Source organism: Emiliania huxleyi (genome assembly GCF_000372725.1).
Source record: "Emiliania huxleyi CCMP1516 unplaced genomic scaffold EMIHUscaffold_84, whole genome shotgun sequence".
In the NCBI taxonomy this organism is placed as follows: Eukaryota; Haptophyta; order Isochrysidales; family Noelaerhabdaceae; genus Emiliania; species Emiliania huxleyi.
Genome location: NW_005195736.1, coordinates 253302 through 266039, shown reverse-complemented (window position 1 = coordinate 266039; position 12738 = coordinate 253302). Strand labels below are relative to the sequence as shown.

At 64.6% G+C, this 12738-nt stretch overlaps 4 protein-coding genes across 4 annotated transcripts in view; 1 reads left to right on the top strand and 3 right to left on the bottom strand.

The window, feature by feature from the left end:
• EMIHUDRAFT_219257 (hypothetical protein) overlaps positions 1–561 on the bottom strand; it is a gene marked incomplete at both ends in the record, with an annotated part of 5954 nt that extends 5393 nt beyond the window's left edge. The window contains 2 exons of the mRNA XM_005758752.1: positions 92–312; positions 516–561. Of these exons, the coding sequence (XP_005758809.1) occupies positions 92–312; positions 516–561 (267 nt within the window). The remainder of the gene's footprint in view (positions 1–91; positions 313–515) is intronic.
• A 2114-nt stretch (positions 562–2675) lies between these two features.
• EMIHUDRAFT_219255 (hypothetical protein) lies at positions 2676–3376 on the top strand (the record flags this gene model as incomplete). Its single annotated transcript, XM_005758751.1, has 2 exons — positions 2676–3160; positions 3301–3376. 2 exons carry the CDS (start codon positions 2676–2678, stop codon positions 3374–3376), a joined length of 561 nt encoding a protein of 186 aa, XP_005758808.1.
• Positions 3349–6839, bottom strand: CS3 (chorismate synthase). Its single transcript, XM_005758750.1, has 8 exons — positions 6811–6839; positions 6172–6723; positions 5910–6053; positions 4895–5136; positions 4709–4823; positions 4285–4349; positions 3964–4041; positions 3349–3810 (listed from the first exon to the last, which is right to left on the bottom strand). Exons 2-8 carry the CDS (start codon positions 6718–6720, stop codon positions 3669–3671), a joined length of 1335 nt encoding a protein of 444 aa, XP_005758807.1. The 5' UTR covers positions 6721–6723; positions 6811–6839; the 3' UTR covers positions 3349–3668.
• Positions 6840–10192: 3353 nt separating this feature from the next.
• On the bottom strand, positions 10193–11380 carry EMIHUDRAFT_53301 (hypothetical protein; the record flags this gene model as incomplete). Its single annotated transcript, XM_005758749.1, has 1 exon — positions 10193–11380. A coding segment is annotated over one exon (1188 nt), but the record flags the coding sequence as incomplete, so codon positions are not given.
• Between the last annotated feature and the right edge of the window lie 1358 nt (positions 11381–12738).

Genomic DNA, 12738 nt, shown 5'->3' with positions numbered 1-12738 from the left:
TCTCGTTTGGGTCGGCGCCGTGGGCGAGGAGGAGGCTCGCGATCTGCGCGCCGGTGTCGTTGGACAGCCCTTGCGAAGGGTACCAGTCCACAGAGTTGGCCGCGTACACGAGCAGCGGTGAGACACCCTCCCGCACCTTGAACGCCAGCCCCGCCGCGGCGTCGCCCGTCGGGATGCACGCGGGCTGCTGGCCGCCCCTGGCGCCCGGGAAGCCGCCGACCCAGCCGCGGAGCACGGAGATCGGGGAGCCGCTCGCGTTGCGCCCCAGGTTGGCACAGCCACGTGCCTCGAGCCACTCGCGCAGGCTCTCGACTTCCCCGCGGTCGACGGCGACAAACGCGGGGTGATCGTGAGAGAGCACCCGAGCGGCGCGCGCGGCGGCCGCGAGTAAGAAGAAGCCTAGGATCGGCCCCGGGCGGCGCATCCTGCGCGGCAAGGCCGCTGGGACCTTCACCTCTCGGAGATCCACCTCGTAGTACTTCGTCGTCCGGCGGGATGTGGGTTTAAAAGAAAACCTGCGCCGTAGTGAACTAGAATTAGGGTGGCAGCCTCGATCGCCATACAGACATGGATGCGAAACAACGACAAGACCAAGGCACGGGCAGAGGAACGAGAGAAGAACCGCACGGGCAGAGACCAAGGTGGTCGGGGAACACCGCTCCAGCTCATACTCGCATCAGTCTGGTCTCTCAATGTCGTATTTGGCCCGCAGGGCGCGACGGAGCGCGCGACTCGGGATCACACCGTTACTGTTTTCACGCGGTAGGAGAGAGCGGAAAAGTATCTCCGTGCGGTTGCGGCCCGCATCTTGACTTGTGCGCTGCACACGCGGTACGGCTCTACGGGGCGTTAGTGCGGACAAAAAAACGGCGCCGCCTTCCCACCACTTTGTGTGGGTGTGGAGATATTTACCTTACCTTACCTTACCTTACCTTACCTTCCCCCGGTGCATGCAGGGTGTGCCAAAAGTCCTGTGCGCAGTCTCGTGGGCTGTGTATCGCGCGCCTCAGGGGCGGCGTCGCGTGTAAACTCTTCAAATAAGCTCGTATTGTTACATTCTTCAATCGCTCCTCTCCCCCTCGCACTCACCAGGCCTCCCTCCCCCTCACTACACACACACACACACACACACACACACACACACACACACACACACACACACACACACACACACACACACACACACACACACACACACACACACACACCGATCTCGTGACGCACTGGCACTAACACCCAGTCTAGAACAGGTGCACCCCCAAAAGTTTGATTTTTAACAGATTTGGGGTCCCCGCTGGCCCAGGCTGCAGGAGTCGGGCTTGGGGTTGACCTGAGGCAGGGGAGACATGGTCCGGCAAGCCCGCCGTTACCGCTGCACGGGGACGCATTCCCACAGTGCGGCGCGGGAAGGGTCGGGAGGGGAGGCAGTGCGGAGGGGCGCGAGAGGGAGAAGCGCGCACGTAGATGCCCGCCACGTGATTCAGGTTGGGCATCGACAGAGTGTCGAGGTTGTAGTTCTCGTACACCTGTCGCGGTGGCGATTGGTGACCCAGGTAGCCTCTGGCTCGCCACTGCACTCGGCTCCTCTGCAGCTGTCTCGCGCTCTCGCCACGACAGCACGCCGACGGCAAGCTTTGAGGTCCGTCTGGTGGACCTGCTGTCGCCACGGCCGCCGCGCACATGCAGCTCACATCAAGGCTCGACACTGGGCCCGCTCATCTCGGTTGTGGCGGCGTGTGTGAAGGATGCGCGGCCGAGCCGCTGGCTGGCGCCGCTTGAACGTCCGAGACGGACGCAGCACAGGCCACGCGTCGCGCCGCCGGCCAAGCCCAGCCTCTCGGCGGACCCCGGCCGTGCCAGAGGCAGCCCAGGTGGCGCGTGGGGCCGCGGCTCGGCGCTGGGAGCGCGCACGGGGCCCGTCCTCCAGTAAGGCCGACCACCTGTAACGGCCACACCCTGTGAAGAGAGCTTGGATTGCCCCTCGACCCGCACGCGAAGTCCCACTTTGGCATGCTCGTGCTCGTCGCCATCTTCGTCTTTTTTGCTCATTCTTCTTGCGCGTCCCAGCGGCCCTAGTGCCACCAGCAAGCAGCCGGCTGCATGGGGCGAGAGGGTGCGTTTGAACGGCCTTTTCAGAGGTGTGAATAACAGCGCCCCAGGCTTTATTGCCGCCCTCACCCCTTCGCCCACCTCGACGCCTTCGTGTAGGCGCCCCGCGACGGGGCCTCTTTTGGTCCTGTGGCGTACCTGTGTTGGAAAAAAAAGTCCTGGGAGGAGGACAGGGTCCCCACCTGCACGAGCTATCTGTACCTGTGTCAAAATTCCTTTGCTTCAATTCTTCTTTCCCTGTGTCGAACCTGACGCAAACGAAATCTTCTTTCATTAGTGCAAAACGATCGGGGACGCACGAGCAAAGCCTGTGCATATGGCCGCCACCGAGTCTTCTGGGGGCGAGACCGAGGAAGAGGCTCTATCACCCAGCTCTCGCGCGGTGCTGCAGAAACTCGCACAGCTCAACGTTGAGCTTCAAAGCTCGCCGAGGAGCAGAGCTGTGACGGAGGAAGAGAAGGCGCCAGGATTTACGACTGTATAGCACTGACCAGCGCAGCGGGGGCAGGACCGCCTTGGTAGGTTCGCTAACCGCCTTAACCTCTCCTCAGGCTATGCTAACAACCATGGCAGAGCTTAACCAGAGGCTTGAGGCGGACCCTCGCAACCCAAACGGGGCAGGTGAAGGGGGCAGCGGCGGCAGCGGCGGTAGCAGCGGGGTCGAGTCGATTATGAGCGCGCTGCGCGACGCCACCGAGAGCTTGGGTGGGATCGTCGGAGACGCTACGGACACTCTGAGCGGGATGGTTGGCGACGCGAGAAATAGTCTGAGCGGCATCATCAGCGACGCTGGCCAGCGGCCCGTGCGCACTGCTCCGTTCGCCCCGCCCGACGATGGGCTGGAGGCTAAGGCGCGGCGCATACTTGAGAAAAAAGGCGGCGCACCGCCAACCCCAGAAGAGGTGACGAACAAGGTGGCTCGCATGCGGAAGAAGAAGGCCAGGGAGGCTCGCGAGAGGAGCGAGCTCGAGCACCTCAAGATGCAGCTAGCGCGACTGCACTCTGCAGCAGCGGGAGGCTGGGCCCACGCCCTGATCGATCGCGCTCCTGGGTCATAGTCTCGCGCACACGCGCGCGCTGGTAGACCTCTCGCTGCTGATCTCCCTCCACTCGCCCCAGCGCAGCAGGACCCCGTGCCGCCCGTGTACGGCACATCTTCGGCTCTGGCCTCTGCTCTCTGCGACGTGCGAGGACTCTGTCACTGTCTCTCAAGTCTCATCTCCGCCGGCCAGACGAGAGTGCAGATAGAACTTCTCTTGAAAAGTAACTTAGAAGCACGAACGAGCATTGCACAAATGCCATATACTCTAAAGCCGTAATATAAATCAATCAGCGGTGTGTGCCCATGGTGCCCCACGGGTCGCGCGGAGAAGAGAAACAACGCGCGGGGCCGAGAGTACCGAAATGCGAAGGCGCGAGAGAAGGATCCGACCTCGCGCGCAACGCCGCCTTCCCCGCCGGCGCCGCGTGCGTCCTCCCTTCTCCACGCGTGCGGCACGGCTGGAGGCGCGGCCGTCGCAAAAGAGGCCGCAGGACCTCCGCGCCCTCCCCTGCGCCCCTCACTTGCGCGCCTTCTTCGCCGCCGGCGCGCCGTTGGCGGCGCCGTTGGCGGCGCCGTTGGCCGCGTCGCCCCACGGGTTCGCCGGGTCAAAGTTGCGCGTGCCGTCGCACACGGTGGTGCAGGCCCCGCCCAGCCGCGTCCTGGAGGCAGAAAACGCCAGCCTCAAGGCACGAGCACGGTCGTGTGTGCAGCGCACTCAGAGCACCGTGTGAGTACAAACGGAGAAGAAGACAGTGAATACAGGCGAATGCGACCGAATACGGCGGAAGACGTGTCTCTCGAGTGCTGGTTGCCGCTGCAGCAGCGCCGCGTCGATGAGGACGAGCGCGGCCATGCCCTCGACTAGCGGCGGAGTGCGAGGCAGCACGCACCTGCGACGGACAGCTCCGAGGGTGTGGTACGTCGTCGAGGCTTGAGGGAGGCTGGGGAGAGATGGGGAGATGTGTGGGTGGTCGGGGGATGCGCGCCGCATCGAGGCCTCGATCAAGAGATTCGGGGAGAGATGGGAGAGATGGGGAGAGAGATGGGAGAGATGGGGAGAGAGATGGGGGAGAGATGGGGGAGAGGGGGAGAGATGGGGAGAGAGGATGTCCCGCTTCTAGGGTCCGCCGCACGGATCATGCCGCCCCTTTGCCTCGAGGGTGATTGCCTCGCCGGTGAGCCGCGAGGTCTGCTGCGCCTGCGCGGCGGGGAGATCGGGCGGAGATCGGGCGGAGATCGGGCGGGGAGATGGGCGGAGATCGGGCGGGGAGATGGGGGAGAACGGGCGGAGATCGGGCGGGGGAGATCGGGGAGATTGGGCGGAGACTAGGTGGAGAGACGGCAGAAAGAGGGATGGCGAGAGAGGCGCCCGCCCGATGGCTCTCACGTTAGCCGAGATGAGCCGAGATGAGCCGAGAGGAGCCGAGAGGAGCCGAGAGGAGCCGAGAGGAGCCGAGAGGAGCCGAGATGAGAGGCGCCTGTGCGATGGTTGACACCGACTTGACGGCGATCTCCCCACATCTCCCCACATCTCCCCAACTCTCCCCCAGCTCTCGCCTGTCCGATGGTGGACACCGACTTGACGGCGATCTTGAAGTAGACGGGCGCTCCCGACGAGATGCCTCCGAGCGTACCGCCCGCGTAGTTGGACGAGACGCCGAGCGCGGGCCGCCTAGTACCATACCTCCAGAGTCCCGAATCCAGTGTGGGTTCAGCTCCGTGCGTGGTGCGGTACTGGGCCGCCCGCTGTCGCCGGGCCTGCCGCCGACCGGGTTGGCCACGAAGGGGTCGTTGTGTGTGGAGCCTCGCATGACGGTGCCGCCAAAGCCGGAGCCGATCTCGAAGCCCTTGGTGGCCGGGAGCGACATCATCGCGTGCGCCATCTTGGCCTCCAGCCGGTCGAAGACCGGCTCGCCCAGCGCGGCCGGCACGCCGGTGCAGACGCACGCCACCGCCCCGCCGATGGAGTCCTTCTCGACCTTGACCTGCCGGGGAGATGGGGGGAGATATGGGGAGACACGGGGAGAGATGGAGTCCTTCTCGACCTTGACCTGCCGGGGAGATAGGGGGAGATATGGGGAGATACGGGGGGAGAGATAGAGTCTTTCTCGACCTCGACCTGCCGGATCAGCGTCGCCATCCGGCACGCCGTCGGCGGGTGCGGGCAGCGGAGCGGGAGCAGCTCGTCGGTGCGCCTGGTACCACACCTCCAGAGTATCGAATCCGGTGTGGGTCCAGTCCCTCTCGGCTGCCTCTCTGCTCCCTCTCGGCTGCCTCTCTGCTACCTCTCGGCTGCCTCTCGGCTGTACTCTCAGCTGCATCTCGGCTACATCTCGGCGAATCTCGGCGCGCCAGCTCGCGAGGTCGACGCCCTTCAGCTCCGCCTCGCCGAGCCGCCCCCCGTCATGCGTGTAGACGCCGCCCTGCCAATCCTGCGCGTGCTGGCGACACAAACGTCAGAGGCGGGGAGAGGGCGGGCGAGGCGACCAGACTACACCGCCGCGCGGAGCGCTCGCTCGACGGCTTTGACACGCATCCCGCTCTTCTAGGCTCTTCAGGCTCTTCTGGCTCTTCTGGGCTCTTCTGGCTCTTCTGGCTCTTCTAGACTCTTCTGGGCTCTTCTGGCTCTTCTAGACTGCCAGTCCTCGTAGCACGGCATGGCGCGCAGCGCCTCGGCCGCGCCGGCCGCCGCCGCCGCAACGCCGCGCTTGGCGGCCTCCGCGACACCCGCTGCAGAGGCGCCAGCGTGCACGCCGACAAGCTTGAGGAAGGCGTCCTCCGCCGCAACCTCGGCGTCGATGTTCGCCTTGCGCCGCTCGTCGGCGTCCGCGACCTCGGCCTCCCCAACGCGATGGAAGGTCGCCGGGTCTCGAAGCATGCGCAGCGTGCCATACTCGTCCACCTGTGCGGAGGCGGTGCTGGCGGCGGCGGAGACGGGGGAGGTAGGCAAGTGTCCCGGCCGTCCGGCCCGGCTCAGTCTCGCCTCTCTCTCACTCTCTCTCTCTCTCTGTCTTCCCCGCCTGTGCGCGCGTCCAGCCGACGAGGCAGCCGCCCTCGCCGCGAGGGACGGCCGACTCCGGCAGCGAGACGTCCCCGATCGACGAGACCCAGCAGCTAATCTCCGTCCCATACGTCCCGCGCAGCCACTTTTCGGCGATTGCGCCCGCCGCGACGCGGCCGATCGTCTCGCGCGCGGACGAGCGGCCGCCGCCCGAGGAGGCCTTGTTGCCGTACTTGATGAGGTAGGTGAAGTCGGCGTGGCCCGGCCGCGGGATGTCGCTCATCTCCTTGTAGTCGCCCGGCCGCTGGTCCTCGTTTGGCACAAACAGGCCGATCGGCGTGCCCAGCGTGTGCCCGTGCTCGGTGCCCGACAGGATCTGGACGAGGTCCTTCTCGGCACGCGGCGTGGTCAGGCGCGACTGGCCCGGCCGTCGGCGCGTCAGCTGAGGCTGGATGTCCGCCTCGGTCAGCGCGAGGCACGGCGGGCAGCCGTCGACGATCGCGCCGACGCCCTTGCAGTGCGACTCGCCAAAGGTCGTCACGCGGAAGACCTGGCCGAAGGTCGACATCGCCTGTGGGCGCAGCGCTGGCACGCGTGAGCGTGGCGTGGGCGATGGCGGCGAGTGGGCGGGAGCGGTGCGTGAGCGACGCGGGCGAGCCTCGTGTCGGGCGAGGTCGAAGAGCTCCGATCGGTCTTGGAAGCGCGGCGTTTTCTTTTTTGAGAGCGCCTTCGTTGTTAATACAGGTCCGCCGATTTAAGATTTGAAGGGGGGGTGCCCGGGGGCCTCAAAATCTTGATGCGGAGCGCCACGTCAGGCCCTAAAATTTGCACTGGCGCCGCTGCGCGGCCTTAAAATCTGGGTTCAAGCAGCGCCTGGACAGCCCGAAAATCGCCCAATTTTGCTTCGCCGCCTGCGGCGGCGGTGATTTCGACAGCCACGAGTAGATACGGCGCACCTCTCAATTCTCCCGTGGCCTCTAGCTTTATGAAAATACACGGACGATGATATATCATAACATTATACTCATACGCTGGACAGACAGCCCCGACCGACGAAGGGCCGGCATGCAGGTGAGGAGGCTGGCTGGGAGGTTCGCACACGCAGAAAGACATGTGGCGTCATGCGACCATGCGAGCCGGCACGCGACGAGTGAGATGCGTGGCGGCATGCTATCATGCGACTCATTCCTCCGAACATGGCGAGCCGATGGCGAGGGGCGAGAGGTTCATGGGCAATGAGTGGGGCAGGGGCATTGGGAGCGAGAGGATGCAGGGGCGGCCAGATCGAAGCTCGTGCATAGTGCCTGAGAGCACTTCTAGGGGGGCACTACTAGTCCCGGAGCGGCCGTCCACTCGCCTGAGAAAAGAAGCGCGCAGCGCTGGGCTAAGAAAATGCGCGCGTGCATGGCGCCTCAGAGACCGCGGGGGGCTCTCGGATCGGCCATCCACTCTAAGAAAAGAATTTTACAACAAAAGGCGGTCGCACGACACGATTCACGCGACAGGCGAGGCGCGGGCGACGGCTTCCTCAGAAGCCGTCGCCCGCACCACAGGAGCAGTCACACCACTCCCACTCGGCACGCGGAAGCCCACCCACTCCCCACCCCGACATCCCCACCCCACCCCACAACCCCGCCCCACCCCAACCCGAGCAACCCCGCCCCAACCCGACCCGACCCGATCCACCCCGCCCCGCCCCGCCCAGCCCCCCCCACCGGACCAACCCGCGAGCCGCTCCCGGCTCCGCCCCCCGCCCAACAAGAAAAGAAGCGCGAAGGGCCGGGCTGAGAGAATGCGATGTCAAGCTTTGGCCCGAGGCCGAGCCAGCAGGGCGACAGCAGACCCAGAGACACAGCATCCTTGACCTCGATGGTGCTGGTTGCGGCGGCGGAAGCAGTACTGCCATCCGAGGGAGCGGCGGCGACGGTAGCGGGGGCTGGTTTGGCGGCGGGGACGGTGGTGGCGGCGGCGACGGAAGTAGCGGAGATGACGGACTGGGGCGCCAGAGTGTTGATGAAAGAGGCGTTTGCGGTGGTGGCCGCCTGCTCGGGGTTGGCGGTGATGGCGTCGGTGGGCTGCTCCGCGGGGACGGCAATGGAGGCGGCGGCGGAGGAGGCACCGACCCCGAACATGCCGCCATCCCAAAACTTTTCGTTGTACCACTCGTCTGCTGACCGCAACAGTGTCGGCGAGCCCGCGGAGGTAAAAATCCCGCCGCCTCAGCGCGTCGCTCCTGCTCTACGTACTTTGCAAACCTGTCCCGCACCTCCTGGTCAGTAGTCATGGGGCGTTTGCCAGGTGCGCCGGTCGGCGGCCGCGGCGGCGGGCGTGCAGGCGCTGCTGCGGAAGCCCCGAGGAAGAGGCCGCTGCGGAAGGCCCCGAGGAAGAGCCTACCTGCGTCGACCATCGTCATGCGCACACGGCGGGCGTCAATACATGCGGCGATGCTCAATGGTACTGTCGCACAGTCCTAAACCACTACCAACGTGCAGCAGTCTCACTTGCAGGAAGTGAAGGAGGTGGGACGAGGGGTGGTGCACGGGAGTCCCACACTGCGGTGCGATCGCGCTATGTATGAGGCGCTAGAAGCGCTGTAGAGGCCAAGATGGTGCTTAAAATCTGGACTATGCCCCGCGGCAGGCCCCAAAATCCGCTTCGCGCCGCTCCGCGGCGCTCAAAATCTGGAGCACCCCAGGCTTGACCTGAAGTTAAATCTTAAATTCGGCGGACTTGTAGTACAAACCCAATGGTCCCTTGAGCGGTCCGTCGTTGCAGTCGCACACACTCACACGCCACGCCGCACCGCGCGCCCACCCGCTGCCCCGCCCAGGCGGGAAAGAGATGAGGAGATGGGACAGCAAAGGAGGAGCCTCAAACACGTATGGGAGGGTTCAGTAATGCGCCACGCTGCCCGGCGTCTCTCACTTTCCGGGACAGCCCCGCCCTTTTGAGGCGGGAAAGTGACGGCTACCCCGTACGCCCTGCGGCTTCGACCCCGACGCCGACCGCCCATCCCCCCTCCTCGTTCCCCCCTCGAATTCTCCGGACCCCGACAAGCCGCCCGACGTTGGGCCTCTGCCCCGCACGCCCCCGCCCTTTCTTTTTCCAATTTTCTTTTTTAGAACACCTTTCCGGCGGCACGACGGTGGCCGGCGCTCTGCGCGCCAGCCCCGTTCGCCGCCGCGGTTCCGCGGCCGCGGGCCGCGGTGGTCCACCCTGGACACTGCCGCGCACCTAGATCGATACTCGAGTATAGGGCTACGCGCGCCAGCGGGCGACGTGCTTTCGTATCAAGAATACTCACTCTCACTCACTCACTGGACTGGGGCAAACTATCTATCGGTCCACGACTGCATGTCCACGACCAGCCTCCCCGGGTTGTCGCTCGGCAGCGTGGGCACGCCCATCGCTGCAAGGGCGCCCTCCACACGCCCTCGCAGGTCGCTAACCCGCGTGGCGGGGCGCGACTTTCCCCAGCCAGTGACGATGATGAGCCGGTCTGGCTTCGGCTGCAGCGCTGGCACGCGCTCCTCCAGCCACCACCGCAGCGCCGTCTCGCCCGCGCCCTCCGAGTGTTCGTGCAAGTCTAGCTTCGGGGCGCCGGCTTCCCACTTCTCTACCTCGGGATAGAGGCCACGCTTACAGCCCTGTAGCCACAGCTCGCGAGCAATGGCTGGCTGCGGCGACGCGACAGCGTCCAGCACCGCGTTGAAGGTGATACGGTTTGGTTCGACCGACCTCAGCGCCTCCTTAAAGAGCCTCAGCGCCTCATCAAGCTGTTGCGCTGCCGCGCACGCCTGAATCGCTGCGTTGAAGCTGATCACGTCTGGTTGCACGCCGTCCTCTTGCATCTCGCGCAGCAGCGACAAGGCTTCATCGCACCGGCCAGCCTTCTCGCAGGCTGAGATGGCCGCGTTGTAGCTGATTACGTTTGGCGTCAACCCCGCACCTGGCATCTCGCGCAGCAGCGACAGCGCCTCATTGCAGCGGCCAGCCTTCTCGCAGGCTGAGATGGCCGCGCTGTAGCTGATCACGTTTGGTGACAAGCCTGCATCAGGCATCTCGCGCAGCAGCGACAGCGCCTCATTGCAGCGGCCAGCCTTCTCGCACGAAGAGATGGCCGCGTTGTAGCTGATCACGTCTGGTTGCACACGCGCGCCTGGCATCTCGCGCAGCAGCGACAGCGCTTCATCGCACCGGCTAGCCTTCTCGCACGCAGAGATGGCTGCGCTGTAGCTGATCACGTCTGGCTGCACTCCCACATCAGGCATCTCGCGCAGCAGCGACAGCGCCTTCTCCCACCGGCTAGCCTTCTCGCAGGCTGAGATGGCCGCGTTGTAGCTGATCACGTCTGGTTGCACTCCCGCGCTTGGCATCTCGCGCAGCAGCGACAGCGCCTCATTGCAGCGGCCAGCCTTCTCGCACGCAGAGATGGCCGCGTTGTAGCTGATCACGTCTGGTTGCACACCCGCGCCTGGCATCTCGCGCAGCAGCGACAGCGCTTCATCGCACCGGCCAGCCTTCTCGCAGGCTGAAGTGGCCGCGTTGTAGCTGATCACGTTTGGTGACAAGCCTGCATCAGGCATCTCGCGCAGCAGCGACAGCGCTTCATCGCACCGGCCAGCCTTCTCGCACGCAGAGATGGCTGCGCTGTAGCTGACCACGTTTGGCCTCAACCCCGCAGCAGGCATCTCGCGCAGCAGCGACACCGCCTCCTCCCAACGACCAGCCTTCTCGCACGCAGAGATGGCTGCGTTGTAGCTGTACTCGTTTGGTTGCACACCCGCGCCTGGCATCTCGCGCAGCAGCGACAGCGCCTCATCGCACCGGCCAGCCTTCTCGCACGCAGAGATGGCCGCACTGTAGCTGATCACGTCTGGCTGCACTCCCACATCAGGCATCTCGCGCAGCAGCGACAGCGCCTCATCGCACCGGCCAGCCTTCTCGCAGGCTGAGATGGCCGCGTTGTAGCTGATCACGTCTGGCTGCACTCCCACATCAGGCATCTCGCGCAGCAGCGACAGCGCTTCATCGCACCGGCCAGCCTTCTCGCAGGCTGAGATGGCCGCGTTGTAGCTGATCACGTTTGGCTGTACTCCCGCATTTGGCATCTCGCGAAGCAGCGACACCGCCGTCTTCCAGTCCTTCGACCTTGCGCACAGGTTGATGAGAATGCTGTAGCTGAAGACGTTTGGCTCGCATCCGGCCTGCCGCATCTCGTCGAGGATGCCAAAGGCGCGGCGGCGGCTCCCGACCTTGGCGTGAGCCGTGATGAGCTGAGTCCACTCCTTTGTGGTCCTCAGCGGCTGCAGCCTCGCCTCCAGCCGCGCCACATCCTCTGGGCGGCGGCACCGCTTGAGATCGGCAAATAGCAAACCTCTCTCGACTCTCTGGCGGCGCGGTTGGGTGCTGAGCAGCCTCGGCAGTGGCGGCAGGGACGGCTGTGCGGAGCGGAGGCCTGCTAGGATCGGGGCTCGTGGCGTGGTGACGGCCGCGAGTCGAGATGACGCGCCTCGCGCCGCGCGGAGCACCACATGCATGTCTGTCCAGCACCGCAACGAGTGGCCAGATTTCGTTGTGGCTAAACAAAAGAATTCTTAAGATACAAGCCTCTCTCACAGCACACTGGCACGACAAGGGCGCAGACTGGCGCGGACTGGCACACACACAGGCTCACCAAACAAAAGAATTCGCGCCGTAGAATTTTAACAAAAGAATTTAAACAAAACAAAAGAATTTTAAAACTCCCTCGCACAACACTGGGCACGGTTTAAAATCCCTGTGCGTCACGCGCGTGCACGACGACTCGTCGACGCCACGACCCACGAGACACGCGAGTACGATGTGCGAGCTCCGCAGAGTGTGTTTGAAAGCAATTGGCATTCTCGCCCGCGCCCCCCGTAGCCACGCAGGGAGAGAGAGAGAATCTCTCTCTCTCTCTCTCTCTCTCTCTCCACGCAGGCTAGTTCCAATTCACTCTGACACGCTAATCTTGAAAACGCGTCCAACGGAGCTCCGTGTTGCTCCCAGCGGAATCCCCCGCGCTTCCTGCGGCCATGGCCGATGATACTAGTATGAGAGGTCATCTGGCTACCGCGTGAGCGACCCAACTCGTCAACATCGTCCGATGATGGTGCCTCAAAGTCAGCCTCCGGAGGCTATCGTGGGGTCGAGCCGGCGGTAGCCGTGACATGTGGTTCCACCACCCCTCGCAGGCTTTGCCTCTGACCGCCACCGTTCCCAGGCTGCCTAATGGGATGGAAAGGAAGGCTGGGCGAGCGTATAGAAGCGTGCTCGACCTCGTCGTGGCAACCTGCACGGCAGCGCTGGTAGGCGGATGAGCGTCGTGCCACCTGACCCGAGACGGGTCGCAGGCGTCGTACCGAGCGTGTCGAGACCGTGTCCTGATGTGATCTGCACGGGTGAGTCACGTCGGCGTCAAAGGAGCGACGTGCGACCTGTCAGAGCTTGATCTCCGATCTCAGCGGCGTCGAGTCGTCTCCGGCGCGCGACAAAGGTACATACCCAGGACGCGCAGAGGCAGCTGCGATCGGAGATCAAGCTCTGACAGGTCGCACGTCGCTCC